Source organism: Brienomyrus brachyistius, chromosome 20 (genome assembly GCF_023856365.1).
Source record: "Brienomyrus brachyistius isolate T26 chromosome 20, BBRACH_0.4, whole genome shotgun sequence".
Lineage (NCBI taxonomy): Eukaryota > Metazoa > Chordata > Actinopteri > Osteoglossiformes > Mormyridae > Brienomyrus > Brienomyrus brachyistius.
The window spans coordinates 36,314-55,800 of record NC_064552.1 but is presented as its reverse complement, the minus strand read 5'-3'; the positions used below and the strand labels follow the sequence as shown (position 1 = coordinate 55,800).

Below are 19,487 nucleotides of genomic sequence, written 5' to 3'. Positions count from 1 at the left end.
TGCCGGGCTGCCTTATAAGGGCTGTTCGGTCCCTGTACGACCGGTGCCAGAGCTTGGTCCGCATTGTTGGCAGTAAGTCGGACTCGTTCCCGGTGAGGGTCGGACTCTGCCAGGGCTGCCCTTTGTCACCGATTCTGTTCATAACTTTTATGGACAGAATTTCTAGGTGCAGCCAGGGCATTGAGGGTGTCCGGTTTGGTGACCTCAGGATCAGGTCTCTGCTTTTTGCAGACGATGTGGTTCTGTTGGCCTCATTGGACCGTGACCTTCGGCTCTCACTGGAGCAGTTCGCAGCTGAGTGTGAAGCGGCTGGGATCAAAATCAGCACCTCCAAATCCGAGACCATGGTCCTCAACCGGAAAAGGGTGGAGTGCTCTCTCCGGGTCGGGAAGGGGGTCCTTCCCCAAGTGGAGGAGTTTAAGTATCTCGGGGTCTTGTTCACGAGTGAGGGAAGGATGGAGCGGGAAATCGACAGGCGGATTGGTGCAGCGTCAGCAGTGATGCGGACGCTGCATCGGTCTGTCATGGTAAAGAAGGAGCTGAGCCAAAAGGCAAAGCTCTCGATTTACCTGTCGATCTACGTTCCTACCCTCACCTATGGTCATGAACTATGGGGTAGTGACCGAAAGAACAAGATCGCGAGTGCAAGCAGCCGAAATGAGTTTTCTCCGTAGGGTGGCTGGGCTATCCCTTAGAGATAGGGTGAGGAGCTCAGTCATTCAGGAGTGACTCAGAGTAGAGCCGCTGCTCCTCCGCATTGAGAGGAGCCAGATGAGGTGGCTCGGACATCTAATTAGGATGCCTCCTGGACGCCTCCCTGGTGAGGTGTTCCGGGCATGTCCCACTGGGAGGAGACCCTGGGGAAGACCCAGGACATGCTGGAGGGACTATGTCTCTCGGCTGGCCTGGGAACGCCTCGGGATCCCCCCAGAAGAGCTGGATGAAATGGCTGGGGAGAGGGAAGTCTGGGCTTCCCTACTGAGACTGCTGCCCCCGCGACCCGACCTCGGACTAAGCGGGAGATGATGGATGGATGGATAAGAGGTAACCATAGGTATATAATATTATATTCAGCTATCTGTACACTGAAGAAACACTGCCCCTGCTACTAGAAACCACATAGATTTGTATGAGCCTGACATCTGCTGGCAGGAAAGGATCATTGCTCTTAAGCACAGAAGTAATGACACTTATGAGAATCGTAGTGTATTGGAAAATAAGTCTCTTTGAAGTGGCAAAGAATATTATGAACTAATAGTGAAGGAGGTGAGGGCAGAGGGGCCAATCACAACATGCAGCCACTGCAAAATTTACCAAGAGGACCCCAGACAATCACACAAAATTCTCATTCATCCAGTGGGGGGTTACGGTGACCCTGGAGACTGGAGGGATGAGGAAGCCATTTGCCTTATTGAGCCACCCTATCAGCGATTTAAAAATGGTTTGCAGCAAAGCTACACAAGTCTGGGCAACATGGTGACTCCTCACATGCAGAGCCTGGGCTAAAAATCGCACCAACAGCCACTGAACTACCATAAAGGCATATTAGTCCAATTTTTTCTGAACCTCAATTTTTAGGATTTGGTGTCAGTTCCTTTGTACTACATGCTGCTTATTCTATGATAGTGATCAGCTGGTCATATTGTTATCTCTGCTTCTTATTGTATTATTCAAAGTAACATTAAGTTTCTAGCACCAGCTGTAGTATAGTTCATCATTTTTGGTAGGTAGATGTCAACTTCTCCAAATGAGCAATACATGTGGTTTTGATACTGGTCCATTGCACCACAGACACTTTCTTATAAACTCAAAATGTAGCTTACTTGACAGATCATTTTCAGACATTGCAGCCACATTGCCTGGATGACAAACTGGATTTCAGACAGGTCACCCAAAAAATGAAGCAGCACCACATAGCGATAGCACAGAATAAAACAGTTTTGACACTTGATGCTGTTAGAGTGATAATTCAAAAACTATATATGAAGGACATTTTTCTAAATTTGCCAACACAGTACATACGTGAAGAACTGGAACTGATCAAATTTTGAGATGGATCACAAAATTAATGCAACGACGCTTTGCAGCATCAAAGTGAAATGTGACTGCAGACCACATTTGACCTTGTCAATATTAGTCAAAAGTTTGGTAGGAAACTTTTGGATATGGATGAAGATCTACACCTGACTTTATTTTGAGATAAATTGCCCCAAAATTGAAGCTGCACTGCTATGTGGCAGCAGAGGATAGAAAGGACTGCAGAGGCCATCTTGTGAATCTGAATGTCTTTTTCCAACTTCTCAGGATCATTGTGCTGGTCACTGATTCTGTGGGGCAAGAGATAGTTTTCTGAATATTGTAAAATGTTATATATTTCTTTTTCTTTTGTGCCCCCTCACTCCTCCTTAGAAAATTTTACTGGTAGCATTACAGTGGAGTCGGTGAAATTTATCATGGGCAACACAAATCTTTCGATTTATAATGATTCTTTTTCAGTTTATGACCATTCATTGTATTCTGGTGAAAGTTTAGTTACGGCAAAATAAATGCATTGAGTAATGCATGTAGAAAGTAGGCCTACAATTTTACAGGGACTTCTGGTATAAACCACACACACTTATGGTCTACTAACTGAATACACATACAGAGACAGATCATTTTGCTGGTTGAACAGATACAGACACTGATACAGATAATGACAGTGATTCTGCAGCTCTATTGCACAAGCCTGCTGTAGGGGTGATGTCCAAATCCATCCTGCATATTACTATGTGACCTGAGGAATAAAACACCATGTGCTATTTTGAACGAATACGATTCTCAGACTGCACAATCAATACCTGAGGTAAGTTTTATCATCATGGATCTAAAGGAGGAATGGCCTCCCTTATTTCTTCAGACAGAAAGTGACAACCTGTGTCAGGATTGATAGGTCGACCTGAACTGAATGGAAACTATGTTTGCCAATTGTAGGGGGACAAGGGTACAGATACACTGGAATTTTTGCATGGTTTGCTTTAGTCTAATAAAAAAAAATACAAATTAAAAAGACGACACAAGCATAAGACTGTGACATATAATAAGATGGGTTGTGATTCCTTCATGCTGATTGTTAGATAGAATTCAGTTATAATGTGCATCTCCAGTGAGCCAAACAACAGCACTGTGAGAAAAAACTGAGATTCTGAAAGGGCTGATTGATGCGATTTCATTCTTGGGTCGACGGGAACCGATGAGACGTGGAACGTAAAGAAAGTGAAAACCTTGACAAGGGAACTATAGGGAATTGACAGATGTGCTTTCCTGCTATAATGATGTTTTTTTGTTTTGTGCTTATGTTGCACATGTAATGTAGAGCAAATCAGTAATGTAAGCTGGTGTATTCTGTTCACGTTTAAAATTTATTTGTATAACACCTCTTTCAGAAAAGGGTGCACTTGATGAAAACTGTTAAAAACACAATTTTGTCAGCATCACTTTCTAAGCATCAGCTCACCAGGTTAATAGTCAAACAATACTTGATATATGCTAAATAGGGCTACATTGGATTGAGATTAGCAGTCAATGGAAAATATTTAGGATTACAGTGTAATTAACATTAATATGTACTATAATGTTTATAGTAATGACTAATATATGAGTAGAGATGAAATTATACCAAAGCGGAAAGTCTAGAGTTTGCTCCACTAAAAGCAGTCGTCACTTAGCACTGCATGTCAAATTGTACTGCAAGGATCTTCAACCATGTGCCTATGACCTTTGAGGGGTCTGTAAAAGCATTCTGACAAAATGCATCATTAATACTCTCATGTGTTCTACCTGTCTTTCATGTACTTCTCTCAACTAAAAAAAATGTATGTGTCTAAAGGGCATATCCATCCTGGACCAGAAAATATGAAAGGTAGACCCATAGTCCATAGTTTTCATTTCCAAAGCAACCAACAAGTGAGACGAATAGCACATTACAAACATATGGCTGTCAAGGAATCAACTAGACATAAGTGCAGCTAGGCTAAACTTCCAATGAATGCAATTATGGAAAGAATGTAAGTATTTGAGCAAAAGTAAGACAATACCTTTTAAGCCTAACAAGGGAACTATTCAAATCAGCAAAGTGCAACAATGAGAGCATTAAGGGAACATGGAGTGATATCAGGCTAGTAGAGGTACACAAGGATCTTCAGGTGTTTCTTGAAGTTTAAAAGAGACTAAATGACTGGATGCATTTCAGCAACTCATTCACACAAAGAAACATCTAGAATGAGACTTCTCACATGGTGGAAGGATCTGCAAGTGGCATTGATTTGTTGATCCAAACAGTCAAGATGAGATGTAGGTCTTAAGAATCATCTTGATGGAGATGGGTGCCTGTCCATTAATGGCTCTGATAAACGGATCCAATGACTTGAACTTGATGTGAGCACCTACCGTATAGGGAGGTTCCTGTATAAATCAGACTGGTTTCAGCAGTTGAATTCACCTGCAATCCATCTGTAATACCTCGTATACTGACTGAACTGTGAAATAATCAGATTAAAACTGTAACCAAAATGGCTTCTTGGTTTTAAAAGCACACTGAGAAAATAATAATTCTAATAATAATAATGACACTTTATAAAGGAACAGATAATGTTTTTAAAATGTTTACAGCTGTGATCCTTTCATGCTGATATTGCATGAAAATAGATATGTATTTTTTCTTAGTGAGAAATGTTCAGTTATCGTCCTCTACTGGCAAAATGTTAACACTGCAACACACAGCACCTATTACCTAACCGTGGTTTTACAATCACATTGGGTATAATTAGTGCTGGGTGATATATTAATAAAAAAAAAATATTGTATCATGATTATGAACATTTATAGCACCATCAATTTGAATATTTTATCATGATATAAGCTAAATACTTGTTTTCTTGCATAATGAACAGTTTTAAGGTACTATTTTTACACAAATTCCATCAAGGTACGAGTTTGTGGTTGGTGCAATTTTTCATTATACGTCACATGCTTCATATCTATTATTAGAAGAATGTGGTCATCATAATCAAAAAATAAAAACTCAAAACCACTTGTCATATTTTACTGTTTTCTACATGCAAATTTTAGAATATTGTGAGAAATATCAATACTGTGAAAATCTCTGAAAATACTGTGATATCATTTTTATGGCATATCACCCAGCCCTGATCAAATCCATTTCCTGGAAGGAATAGCGAGGCAGACGGTGGACAAAACGTACTGCTGTTTAGCCCTATGACAAGGAAATACATTTTTGACTGATTTATTTATTAGACATCAGTTTGCAGTCTATTAAATTTGTCATCTTTTCTCATGTTCTTACTCTAAGGGCAATTCAAAGAGAATTTAAAATCAAAATTGAGCACTGAAATAAATAATAACTATTTAGTGATAAAAATCAATATCATTTTATATATATAAAAAAAATGTCATGGTAAAATATTTTACCATATTGCCCAACCCATATGATGATGGTAGTTCTGCAGGCTTTAGAACATGCATTTACTACGGCGCAATCTCGGCTGTTTATGCAGATTAGAGAAAGGAACAGCCCAACAACAGTAACCTGTGCTGCTCTGCTGATTATACTAATCAAAATTATATTTATCAAAAGTTCCCTGTCTGAAAATTACATTTTGTTTGTCTTGTAATTTTTGCTGTATATCCAGGTAAGTTAGCTTACATCTGAATAGGTGTAAAAAGTTCAAAATTATCAGCACCCCACAAAATCTGCACTATCCTCGATATGGCAACATTAGTGAATTTTGTTCACATTGACCACAGTGTGTATGCTCCGCGAATATTATATAGGGTGTCCCTACTTCATACCCAAAGCTTCCTGTAATAAGCTCCAGGTGATACTGTGATAGTGCACTAGAAGCACAGTTACGGATGGATGGATTATCAAATACAAAAAAAGTAAATCTTAATATTATTTATTGGAAGTCTTCATTTATCATATTACATGGTTTCATGCCATCAGCCTTTGTCACATGCTTTAAGGAAATGCAGTAATCTTCCTTAAAAAAAATCAATTTTTACTATTAAACAATTACTCAGTTCTTTTGGAATAAAATACTATTACTGTATGTGTTACTGTAATGCCAATATATCTGCAGTTGGCACAGCCTCAAATTAGTTGCCATGAAATAGATATAGAAATTGTATATGCTGTAACTGTTATCCATTCATTTTTAATAACCACTTACATGCGCTTGGGATACTTGATGTAGTCAAAATTTTACCTGAATGATGTTAGGGAGGGAACATACACAGAGCTGAGTCTGAGACCGAGTCTCTGTGTCAACCTGTTATATGCCATTTTAAATGAAATATTAATCATTATACATTTTGCTTTTATAACACAATGCCATGCTGATACTAATTTACAGACTCATTTACAGACTGCATTTACCCCGTGTTATATAGACATTTCATATAGTGTGTACCGTTGTATCCTGGGAACCGTAGAAGACAGAGAGGGCGGCACACTGAGTGACGAGGCGGCCATACATCCCAATCCCGATCCCGGATCTTGGTAGGAAACACGTTATGGTCCTTTTTCCGAGTTAGCCAAGTGATGCGTACTCTGATACTGAGGTTGGACCGATCGAAGGGAAGCATTTTAGAAAAACATTTCTATTTGCAGCTGCAAGCCAAAGCGATGAAACGTAGTAAGCGATTGGTGGATGTTCTTGCCTTGTGATTTTTTTCCCCTTGCCGTGTCTCTGTGAGTAAATGGCTCCTCCTGCAAGAGATAAACGGAGCTGAGGGAGGCTAAGAAAGAGGGAGCAGTGAGAAAAACGTAAATAACAGCCGAAAAACGCAACTTGCCTTTGCTAGCGCCATAGTGCTTTACACCAGGAAGTCTGCTGAGTTAACATTTGCATGTTAAGATTATCGGTCACACCAGGAGGGCTGGGTTTGCGTTTAATTTTAAATAACCAAATCCGCAAATGAACTCCGTCAGAGCGACCAGCAGAAGACCCAGGCGAGTGTCGAGGCCGCGTCCGGTGCAGCCGGAGAGGCACAACGGAGAAAGAGGTAAGAAATGTTTCCATAGGAAAGGTTTTGGACAGAGGCTGATTTTTCGGTAAGTCGCTTGTAGTAATGCCACAGCAATCACCATTCCTCACTTACAGCTAGGACGCAGTGTGGGGGTAGGAAACACCGCGGCTCCTCGCCTCTGGGTTGAAAAGGCCTCGCTTTGTTCGGTTCACCTTGCTTCCCGAATCGCTGATGTTAACGCGACAAAATTGCCGCACGTCAAGCTCCAGTACACCGTCCTTAGCGTCAGGTGTGAGCTCGGGCCCTCCGGCACCAGCCGATAGCGTAAACTGTGTCTCCCGAGCGCTGCCTTCTTTCTACCAAGGCTCCCCCATCTTTAGGGTTAGCATATTACAATTATATGTATGTTTGCTTTTATCTAGAAATCCGGCCTGCCTGCGGCAGACATTTAATTTAATTCATGTTAAATATTGCATTTCTAATTCGGCTGTACTCTGGGATTTGGCGTATCGAGGATAATGCGGATTTGCTGCGGCTTTCGTAGGGTGCTGATAATTATGAACTTTTCTTCAGGTGTATTTGTCAGCTGACAAAGTGCTGAAAATATAAACATGTAAAGGCATAATTCTGTATTTTTTATAGCAGTGACCACGTCTCAATGATGCTTTGCTGATGACATTGTATTAAAATGGTGAGCGGTTTACTAGGCCTTGCTCTGGCTGCAGATGATCAGACACCTTTGTCTTGAGGAAACACCCCTTTTTCCTAAACCATCTAATAAATTATTAACATCTGTGTGGAAACGTTTCGCTTTCAGACGTCCCTCTATCGAGGCTTCGATTAAGGAAAACCTTTAAATGTAAACGACTGGAAACATTAACAGCTCTGTAATGTCATTTTGTTGCGAAGTAGCCTGTCAGCTGATCGCAGCCTTTCTCTCCTGAACAAAAACGGCGTCTTGCTTCTGCTCATTAACTAAACGAGCAATCCCGAATACTGCACATAATACCCAGCCACCAAAAGGCTTATTAATACGCGCTTATTAACGCAGAGCTATCCTGATAACTGGCTTTTATAAAGCTGCTATTATCCTAGCGAAAGGCTAACGGCTGTTAGCGCAGAGCTACCCCAATAACCCTTTCTGTCCAGGAAAGCAACGACAGTCAGCCGCTGCTGGTTAACTAATAGGACAGAGCCGCCCCAATGGCTGCATTTTATAACTCTCCCCGTATACTAGTGAAAGGCTAACTAGCTCTCGCTATTTTTAGACTAGTTTAAGCAATGTGGGTCATGTGGAGATGTAAATTGAGACTTTAGTCATAATTCGCGTGCTACACTGTCAAGTTACTACAGCATAAGAACGTAAGACTATTAAAACAAACGTTTTACTGTAACTATGTAGTAAACTATTTAAATGTTTTCTGTTACCATTATATTATGACAACAAATGTAAGGAACTCCACGATTTAAGTAACGTATGACTTGCCTGGCTAATGTGCTTGATTAGTAAACAGTGGTTATTTACATGATATATCTAGCTTATAATGAAGCAAATTTGTATAGGCCTAGCAGCATGTTTAATGAAGCAGTTATAATAAAATTTCTTGTGACTGTTTAGATTATGGACAGAAAACTGTAGATAAAACTTTTGTGTTTAACACGTTTCACCGCTTTGTGTTGCAAGATAAGTTGCTGACCTCTTCATTGTGAAGAGTGAAAATTCTTTACACGATTGCTGTCGGACTGTTAGCCTGAAGGCCCAAATCCCTGATTAGCATACGTATGTTCTTGCTTTCTATTATCAGCAAGCAGTATGGTCTTTTACACTTTCTTCATTTTCTATTTATTTATTTATTTATGGGGCAGTGTGTCTCTGTGGGTTAACGCTCTGTACCCATGACCAGGAGGTCCAGCTGAAATCCTGTGGACAGCAAGCTGATTAACCTGCTGACACCCTGTGCTATGACCCCCAAGGTTGCCCTTACCTGTGTGTGTCAAGATGGGCTAGTTAACACCATTTCCCCATGGCTATGAATAAAGTATCTCTGTTATGATCTTATGACTTTTCTGCCATTCTCTAAAAAAGCTTGTACTGCATAAATTATGGTGAATATGTGGAATTAATTGTCAGATCAAAAACATGACAGTGCCACCCTCCACCAACTCCCTAACAGGCTATATTACGATGTCATTTAGCAGACGCTCTTATGAAGCTGTAATAGAATGAGCTGACTTGGGTATTTCCCAGGCAAAAGAAAAACGGACAAGGCAGGTAAACAGAGCAGGCATTTTGTTATGTGGGGGCAGGACACATCTCTCTCCTCACTCCCTCATACCCCATTTACACACACTGATACCTGCTTACAAGGACACATCTCTCTCGCTCTCTCATACCCCATTTACACATACTGATACCTGCTTACAAGGACACATTTCTCTCCTCACTCTCATACCCCATTTACACATACTGATACCTGCTTACAAGGACACATTTCTCTCCTCACTCTCATACCCCATTTATACACACTGATACCTGCTTACAAGGACACATCTCTCTCCTCACTCTCTCATGCCCCCTTTACACACACTGATACCTGCTTACAAGGACACATCTCTCTCCACTCTCTTATACCTCACTTACCATTTATACACACTGATACCTGCTTATGAGCCTATACTGCATATTGCATTTTACCATTATGGGGTGATGTGGAAATGGGAGGAAAATGGTAAAATCTACCCGTTAATCTATCCCTGGGGACCTAGTAACATAGTAACTTTCTGACATGGCTCCAGTGTGAATGCAAAACCGTAACAGATTACCAGTTCGAGGCGAGGTGGCTGTTCTCCCCCTTAATTCACTTAACTGATATTAGTTGGGAGTACGCAACACTCATCCACAACAAACCCACTAATTTCAATTGAGTTACATACAGTTAGGCTGTATGCAGTGCAGTTAGGCTGTTACGTTGTTGAGTGAAGCACCACAAAAAAGATGTCATAATTGCAGAGGGAACGGAGTGGGAAAATGACATCATAAATCAATATATATATATATATATATATAATTTTTTCTCTTCAATAGTGCCCCCCGGTCACATTACCCACAGGCCAAATCACTTCATCCATGGATAACACTGCTTATGTGTTTTCAATGGGGGCATTGCCATTCAGGTCTCAGGAAAATCTGACCAATGTCAACAAAATTCTGGAGCTGACACAAAAAGTGGAGTAATATTTTCTTACTTCATTATGCCAGACATATTTAATGGCACCTTGATGTAGTATTGTGGAAATGGCTTAAGCAAAAGTACCAGTTTGCATCCTTGTTTAAGGTGTGGCCCTCTGAACCATCTGTCTTAATTTGAACTTGCTTGATTATACAGTGCTTGCTGTGTACAGTGTTTCAAAGTTTTATGATTATTAATATTGTACAGTAGGGCTGAGTGACACTGCAGTATCAGTAAGTAAAAATGTCAGACAAGTAATCTGATGTTTGTATCTGACAGTGACTAACTGGTGATTATCACCTTTAGTGGTGAAGTAGATTTACAAGCAGGAGGACCAGACAGGGTGGTCTGTAGTCCCTTACCAAGAACATCTGTAGTTAAAGTCCTGTGTTTTGCTGGTATTTTAATATAGTAATAGTCGAATTTGTATAAGTTTTAAAAATGGTATTATTAAGAATAATAGTTTTTCCCTGTGTGTGCTTTTTAAAAATTATTTTCTTTTAAATATCTGTAAAGCACATTGTAAATCCTGTGGTTAAAACAGTGCTATATAAATAAAGATTTGATGACTGATTTCTGGTCTAATACCAGTACCAAAAGTTCCAGTACCCAAAGTACCAAACTAGCTGGGATAGTGTTTTGGTACTTTTGGGGTAGGACTGGCAAACGTGTTCATTGTCAATTTAGTTATCCAGATAGCTTTTCTCTGAAACGGAATACAGTCATTGTCTTGAAACAAGTTAAGAACTTGGAAAACAACTATAAATGATGTGTGTTGTACAAAAATAACGATGTGTGCTTGGACAAATGAAGAGACCCAAGCTTTAATTGTGATCTGACTGGGAGATGTTAAATATAATACACTAGGACCACACAATATTGGGAAAAATTTAAATATGATCATGTGATTTTGTTGTAATAAATATCGGGATATTTATAAAGCAAAAAAGGAGTTCAAAATTCCTCTGAAACCCATCTAGGGGTCGTTTAAACGCTGATTGCTTCAGTGAAGGCAGGCCGCGCTCATGCAGAAGCAGCAGACGTAAACTTTAAATGGATTTTTTTTTAAACGTACTAAAGAATTTTGAAATGAGACAATCATTAAAATTGCAGTGCTTGTTAATTTTTATTTCCTGTGTCAAAGTAAAAATATTTTAGTGAAACAAACCCCCTATGTTGTAATGTCCGGACTGTATGAGAGTTATGACAAAGCCTGATCTCAGCTCTGCTGTCGCAGCTCTTGTGATGTGAATGCACAACATCCTATGTTGCTATTGATATAACTCATCACCCAGCCTTATCATGTACTGTAGCCATTTTTTGAATTCAGTACAAAATACCCTGCTTTGTATAGTGATGTCATTCAGCAGTGGAACGAGTTTTTATGCCAGTGAAAATCCAGCACCCTGAAATACTGTACTTTTGGTTCTCCTTTGAAGTGGCAAAAGCATGGAATCTGGAGCAGTGGAAAAACAGCCTCAGACTGCACACACAGCTAGATATGAAAATGCAACAACAAAAATATGATTTGGCTTTCAGCTCAGCCTTCTTGCCTACATTTCAAAAAGAGTTGAATCTTTTTTTGTGTTTTTGTTTTTCATTGCTCATGTTGTGCATGATGGTATCAGTGTATGCTAACATTGATCATAATGGTGCCGTGTAGCTATAGCTTATTGCAAGCTTGTGAACCACTGTTGTAGATGGTTTGCAAATTGTTTTTAAACCATATATAATTCTGACACGCTGACAGATTGTTTCCACAGAAACTAAAGAACGATGATCAGCACCACAAATCAGGACTCAATATTGTTTAGACTGATTTAAAAATATCAAAGAGCTCTATAGCCAAGTAACTTATCTGATTTTTGGCATTTATCACCAAGAACAATTCTTCAGATAATAATTGTTTTTCCATTGTTTGCAATACTGTAAACAGGGTTATGTTCAGAGCATTTTCTTCTTTAGACAAACTTCTGGTTTGGCAAAATGATTTACTCCTATCTGACAGAATTTCTTGTCACAACAAAGATCAATAAACCCTTACTACTACTGGAAGAACTAAAGGTACAGAGATCCTTTATTTTCCAACATCTATTTCTTTAGTGATGTGGATTTAGATGTACATAAGATTTTTTTTGGTTCAGCAGCATGTAGGCACGGTTCAATAAACAAATACAAGTACATGGACAAAGGAAGGATGCATCCTGGATGGGACACCAGTCTGCTTTAGCTAACTGAAAATGAAAGTGTTAAGTGGCAGATGTTAACGATCTGCACTTGTGGATTCCATGCTGGTTATGACTTGCTTACCGCTTTATGCAGTTTACGATTTTCATTCACTAAAAGCCTAAATTCGAACTGTGCTTTAAAGTCTTTTTTTAAATGTAAGATGTTTAGCAGTATTGCAGATCGCTTTCCCTACTTCAACAGTTTCAAGGTTTGTGTTGACAAACATAGGAGCCAGGAATACAGGCAACCATTCAAAAAAACATGAAATAGCCTTTGCAGTATCATACAGATTCAATTTGTATCTCTGAAATGACACTACAACACAGGTGATGTCATCAGGAAAGCACAACAGAGACTACTTACTTATACAGTTAAAGTGGCCGCATGCCTTAGGAGAAAGGATAAGGGTTTTAGTAGTGTATTTCAGCACACTCCCTGGGTAGGGTCCCTGAAGTGAACTTTATTTATTCAGATCCCAGCTACTGTCAATGGTTGGCTGACACAAATGTGATGGTGTGGGATCGGTCAGCAGGACTAATTATGCATTTACCACAGTGGGAATATTTGTAAATAATGTAAATTAGTATGCGTATTCGGGTGTTTTATGTTGTGAATAGTAAATGTCATAACCATGTAATATCTGATATGGGATGCATGTGTTTTGTTAGCATGTTACTCACTGCAGTGTCAGTTGTTGGCTTCCTTGTCTGTGCCACTGTGGACTGTATACATCAAACAAAAGGAACAGAATCCACATTATTTTGACAGTATGATGTTGTATGAGCTGTTGAACTTTTTCGTTTGTTCTGATCCCACCCACTGTCCATGATTGGCTGACATAAATGTGATGCTCTGGGCTTGGTCAGCAGGACTGCTTATGCAGTTACCCGCATGTTTTGCACCACACTGCTCTTTACATACTATAAATTCATATGTGTATTTGTGTTAACAGTAAATGTCATAATTGTGTAATGTTTGCTGTGGAATACATGTATTTTGGTACCATCAACAACAACAAATTTATTTTTGTATAGCGCATTATCACAACATTACATTGTCTCAAAGCGCTTTACAGCATCCGCACCCAAAGCCCCCAGTGAGCAAGCCACCATGTAATCATGAGTGAGTATCATGTAAATTGGTTTCACTGTCCAATCCACTTTTAAGGCCATATCCATTACCATTAGACATGCTAACGTCCACTATCAGAGGCAGGTGCAGTAGAATAGAGCCAGAGATGCACCGATCGATCGGCCAGGGACTAGAATCGGACGATTTTTTTTTTCAGTGTGCTTGGCCCTGATCAGAGACACGTGATCAGTCTCATGTATTTTCAGTACTGAACTAGTCAGTATTTTATGCATGCACTACAACAGCAGCGTAGATAATAGCCTCACAGCTACACACTAATGACATGTCTTTATCATGGAAGTTTGTCAATGTGAGTGAAGATGACACAAAGCTTGTAATTTGTGATACATGTAAAGCCAAAGTAAACCATGGGGGAACCACCACGAAAATGTGGCGAGACATCAGAGGTAAACTTTAAACTAATTATTAAATGTGTACTAGATCTTGAAAAGGAAAAATCCTTAAAACTGGTCTTTTCCTATGACAGTAAAAACGTTTTAGCAAAACTTTAATCTCCTCTACTATAATGCCAATACAGCACGAAGGTATGAAAAAGTCGGATCTTAATCTAGTTCACTAACGATATAAGAACTGTGCGTGAATAACATGCGATGTTGTTATTAATAATATTACCCTGCAACTATCTGGAGTTTTATTTGGAGGTTTGTAATCTGTGGACTTGTCTTAACACAACAGTGACCCTTTTTTAATTTTATCTAGTGAATTTAAACATGATGCAAGTAACTGACATTTGTTCTGTTATTTAAATCTGTTGCACCTGCCCTTATTTGGTAAAATAAAATATGTCCGATAAAGTTGAGCATACAGTAACTTATTTTCAGTTAAGTATTTGTACCTTTTCCCAGATACAGAGCACTTTATGTTGAGACTTGTTTAAGTGCGAGAAGATCCTGTAACTTACTCCAGTTTGGGGGAAATTGTTTTTTTAACTTTTTTTTTTTTTTTAAATCTTTTTTTATGAAAATAAAATTTTGCATTGAAGAAAAGCTGATTTTTTGTTTATATATGTTGTCAATTAAAGTTCTTGGATAGAAAATCGGAATCGGCCGGTCACATTTGCCTGCAGAACATCACCCGATCAGTCTCGCGTATTTCCGATTACGAACCGATCTTGAGCATTCACAATAAATCATAAGCGCAGTTGCATGTACTTTCAGACCCGCAAAAAAGTCCGTAATTTGGAAATTCTTCAGCGTGAGCCAAGCAGATGCAAAATTTGTTATCTGTAGCAAATGTAAGGACTAGGTACACCATGGGGGAACCAATACAAAGACATTTAATACAACAAATTTAATTAGACATTTAAAAACACATTACCCAGTGAACATGCTCAGTTTGAAGAAGCTAGCAAAGCGAAAGCTGCTAGCAAAGCATGTTTGAAGCTGTCTATGAGCCAGCCGTCTGTCTTTTGTTGGTATAAGCAGTGAAATGAGCAAAGAAATTACGAAGTAAAAATGCCTTGAACAACTGGAATATCAACAAAGATCGTGTCCCTGCACTTGCTTCTCTTGCCTACCTCTCTGCCCCATGCACAAGTGTTGAGAGTGAGCACTTGTTTAGCTTGGTTGGACATGTGACAGATGAGACAAGAAATAGAATTTCAGGTGACAAGGCAGAAATGCTTCGCTTCATAAAGAGAAACTTTCCATTAATGTTTAAATTATGGCATTTTGTTTTATAATATGTTGCCAAGACAAAAAAGGTCCCTTGTTCTTTTACTTACAGCATCTTTTATTAGAATATGTTAATGTTTCATTGTATTTGGGGTGTTATTTGTTTAGGTTTATTTATTTGTAAAGTTTAGTAGAAACAACATGGAATTTGAAGTGACAAGTCAAAAAAGGGGTCTTGTTACATAGTTTTATTTGCTGCACCTATTATTTTAAAGAATATATTAATGTTTAGTTGTAGTTGGGGTTTTATTTATTTGTTTTAATTTATTTGAATTTGTAAAGTTTAATAAGTGCTTGTTATGATAATGACGTTTTGAGGTAAAGAAAATGTGATTTTTGTATGTATTTGCTGTTCTCGGGGCAAAAATCAGTATCATAAAAATCAGTATTGGCTGATTTGCACATCCCAAAAAATCGGTAATCGGGATATTACCATATCAGCCACCACTAACTTGGGACAAAAAGTAACACATTCAACTACTTGATAAAATCTGAGTTCCAGTCAGTGCCAATCATAGCAAAAATCTGCCATTTTTGGTCATCAGCCAATCGAATGGTGCATCCATATTCTACTCTGTAATACCTTGCGAAAACATGTTTTTTGGAAAACAGGTTTTGCTTGTAGTCATAATAATTAATAGTCTTGTTAGTCATTATCAAATGTAAACAAATTGCTGTGGCAATAGTGCCAGAAGTATGTTCCTTCAACAGTCTAAAATTTGGAAAATTGACTATTTGTAAAAAAAATAATGCTGTGTATGATTTTAACTGAAATTACTTGGAGACTGAGTTTGCAATAAAATATAGTGACAGGAAGAATATGTGCACATATCACTAGTAATTCAGGCATATCTGATAAGAGGATTGAATGAATTTTTCAAGCCACTGTATATAAGTGTCGGTCTTAGGCTGTTTATAAATGCTACATGCAAGCTAATATTTTTGTCTTTCTGTGTGTGTGTTTTTATTGAAAGCTCTTGGATTAAGTTTTTCAGTTTTGGGAAAAAGAATCATGTTTCTCATTCATCCTTTTTCAGTATTCAGATAAAATTACCTTGAATTTTACATGAAATGGTGTTAAATTCTGCAAATGAATCTACGCACCTTCAATGCTGCACAATTAAGTGCAGCAATCAATGTTTTTGCAATATAGTACATCATTTTCAGCGAACTATGCCCTGTGTTTCTCGAGCAAGCAAACTTATGCGATATTGTTTTAATATAATGAAGCTTTAGAGATTACCACGAAAGTAACAGCAGGGTTCACCTTCTTGGCTTTTGTCACAGCGTTTCTCAGCATCAAATAACTTTGATTTTTATGTTGTAATTATTGTCTGTTTATTATTTTGTGATGTTTGTGGATGTTGCCGACTAAACAACAAATTCCCCCTCTGGGACAATAAAGATATCCTTGATCTTAATATTTAATGAATATTGGCCAGTACCACTACGTTGACCAATATTTTGTACATCTCTAAGGCTAACATTACTTTTTACTTAGCTAGCTAGTTAGTTCCCTTAGAGTCTTGATTGTATTTACAGTAGTTGGCTACAAAAGAGGGGCATTTCACAAAAGCATGATGGTGTGCACCACAAAACAGTGGTGAGTTTCCCAAAAGCACTGTAACATAAAGCTCGCCTTTGTGGTTCCTTTCCGAGTATTAGTGAGCCTTATCCTGCCATTTTACATTTAGTAAATTTGCTTACTTTTGCGTGCTGCTGCTTTGATTCTCTACCTGCAGCGTGACCCAGAAATAAACAGAATTATCAGGCAAGTATTTTTCGTGGTGATAATTTTTTGCAAAACTTAGGCAGACTTGTAAAAGTGAATCTAGAAGTTTTCTTTAGCTCTAAGTAAACAGAGAAATGTTACATTAGTCTGTCTCAAATAAAAATAGAAAATTAAGCAAATTAAATGGATTGTTCTCTCTTCACCAATGGCAGTTTTAAGTTCATATATGAATTTAACTATTGGATGTTATATACTGTCCCTTTTATCAAGTGTAGTGTCCTGTATATCTACCTTTCTTCTCACTGACCATCATGAGCCTGTTGTCCATTGAACCAGTCAGGTTTTTGATTTGCTCATTTCCTACATTAGCTGAGGCATTTAGAACCACCTAACTACTGTGAGAAATGCACTTCTTCCCAGTTGCCACCTTGGTAAATCTCACACTTTTAGTCAGGTCCACTAGTTCCTAGTGGATGTTGAGTCATGCGATAAAAGAGCCAGGTCATAATTTTGTCACCTTTCAAGCCATTCTTGGCCAATCTATGAAAAGCTTTAATGCCTAGGAAGGGGCATTGTCCTACATGAATGTGGTAACCTTTTTGAATGCTGCTGTCTACTTCTTGTACTGCTGTTTGAAGAAGGTATCTCCTAGAAATTGGCTGTAGATGTTGGGGTTAGTTTTTACACCATCTGCAAGTCAGAACGGTCTTACAATTTCATCACTGGTAACTGCAGCCCATGCCATCATTCCTCCATAGGGACACAACAGTACACAGTCTATAGATGTATGCGTCCTACACTTCAATATGCACACATGCATCACAGTATTACAATATGCCTGTCATTTCCCTATAATTTCCCAAACTTGCTTATTTCCCTGCAGACTACACACATGATGTTCCACAGAACATCTCTGCAGCCGTCATACAAAATCTCATCCCCTGACCAAATTTCACCCCATGTGACATGTCACTCATCAGTTGTGATGTTACCCCGTAAGTTTCAAGTTCGCCTGCTATGGCAATAGGAATGGGAATTTGAGATTTTATCAGTACTGATGCCATTATTGATTTTGCTTGTTGTTGATTCGTTAATTCCCTTATTGATTCCTGATCAGTTTTCTGCGTGGGGGGAAAAAATAGGCCGATGCAGGTTGTCCGAGTCAACGCAGCTATTTTATTATCTGTCTGAACACAGTGTAGAATGTCTGGGAAATTTCTAAAGCAAAGGAGTTCATAGGGTAGAACATTTGAATACCTTATTTTTTTTTCTTTTACTTTTTTAACATTTGAACATCTTGAATTACAAAGCTCCTTTTCTTAAAATATACAAACAAGCAGTTTAATATACAAACTATTTTCTTCTACTGAACTCCACACATCAGTCATATCACTGCACAGAAGATATTATCCGGGTGCTTCTGTTTGTATCTTTTGCTCAATGGTATGATTGGTCTAAGTTCAGTAGAAGAAAATGGTTCCTAGTTTAAGCTGCTTACTTCAAAGTCTTTGGATTATCTTCAATAACCAGGCCATGATTCCTGGGAAGAGACGCTGCGGTTGAATTGTTCAGATGTATTTTTCAGGCCCTTTAATCACCAGAGAATGAAGGCACATGCAATACTCACATTGCAGGACCATGATAATCACCTACGGTGAGATCAGGCTTTTTTGTACATCCATATTGCCCTTATACCACACTATACTTTGTATATATTGTTGTCTTCAAAACATTATTTTGCCATATAGTTCGGCATTTTGAAATCTTGGCAATAGGATTCACCAAGCAGGGGATGGAGGGCGGTGGGATTAAGTTTCCCTAGAACATTTTTACTCTTTCATAGGGAATGCAACTTGGAAATATAATGATTGTTGCGTTTCAAGATTACCTAGTACATGTTAAATCAGTTTACATTGCATAGGCACTCTGAATCAGTCTCAATTTTCATCCTTGCTGTTTAAATCAGTTAAATTTCTCACAATCCCATCCGTATCTTGAATGAATACAGTATGCTTTGTCTTTGACGCATATAATTTTTTTAATTGAGCAGTGGAATCCCATGAGGCAGGAATAATTAAGAAAAACTATGTTACATTTTTTTAAAGCTTTACCATTAGGCAGAGCCCATTTGGTCTTGCTAATCAGTGTATTAGTACATTTTTCAACACAGGGGAAACTTAAATTCGCAAGCAGCTGTTTAACATGTAACCCATTGTTAATTGTGGCTTTGAGATGATTACAACTAGATATAGCGGAGGAGGGGTGATTCGGTGGTCCATGGAATACATTGTTATCGACAGAATCTAGTTATGAATTTAGTTTTTGGTTGAATTTCTAAATTTGTTGTTTAAACCCAGAAATTCAGTGGTAAGTTATACTTTTAACAGCAAATTGCAAAGCTTGCTGTTTGATTCCTATGACTAGGGCTGTCGCAACCATGTT

The 19,487-nt window shown here is 38.6% G+C and overlaps 1 protein-coding gene across 2 annotated transcripts in view; it reads left to right on the top strand.

Annotated features, from left to right (window-relative positions):
* The first annotated feature begins 6,478 nt into the window (after window positions 1–6,478).
* The window catches only part of LOC125715586 (F-box only protein 11-like), a 31,006-nt gene continuing 17,997 nt past the window's right edge, over window positions 6,479–19,487 (top strand). Inside the window, exons 1-2 of one of the 2 annotated variants that reach the window (XM_048987326.1) lie at window positions 6,479–6,559; window positions 6,992–7,065. Coding sequence is in view for 1 of the 2 variants with exons in the window: in XM_048987325.1 (XP_048843282.1) it covers window positions 6,978–7,065 (88 nt within the window). In the remaining variant the exon portion in view is untranslated. Of the gene's footprint in view, window positions 6,560–6,762; window positions 7,066–19,487 lie in introns of those variants that run through there. The other variant, XM_048987325.1, reaches the window with a different exon arrangement.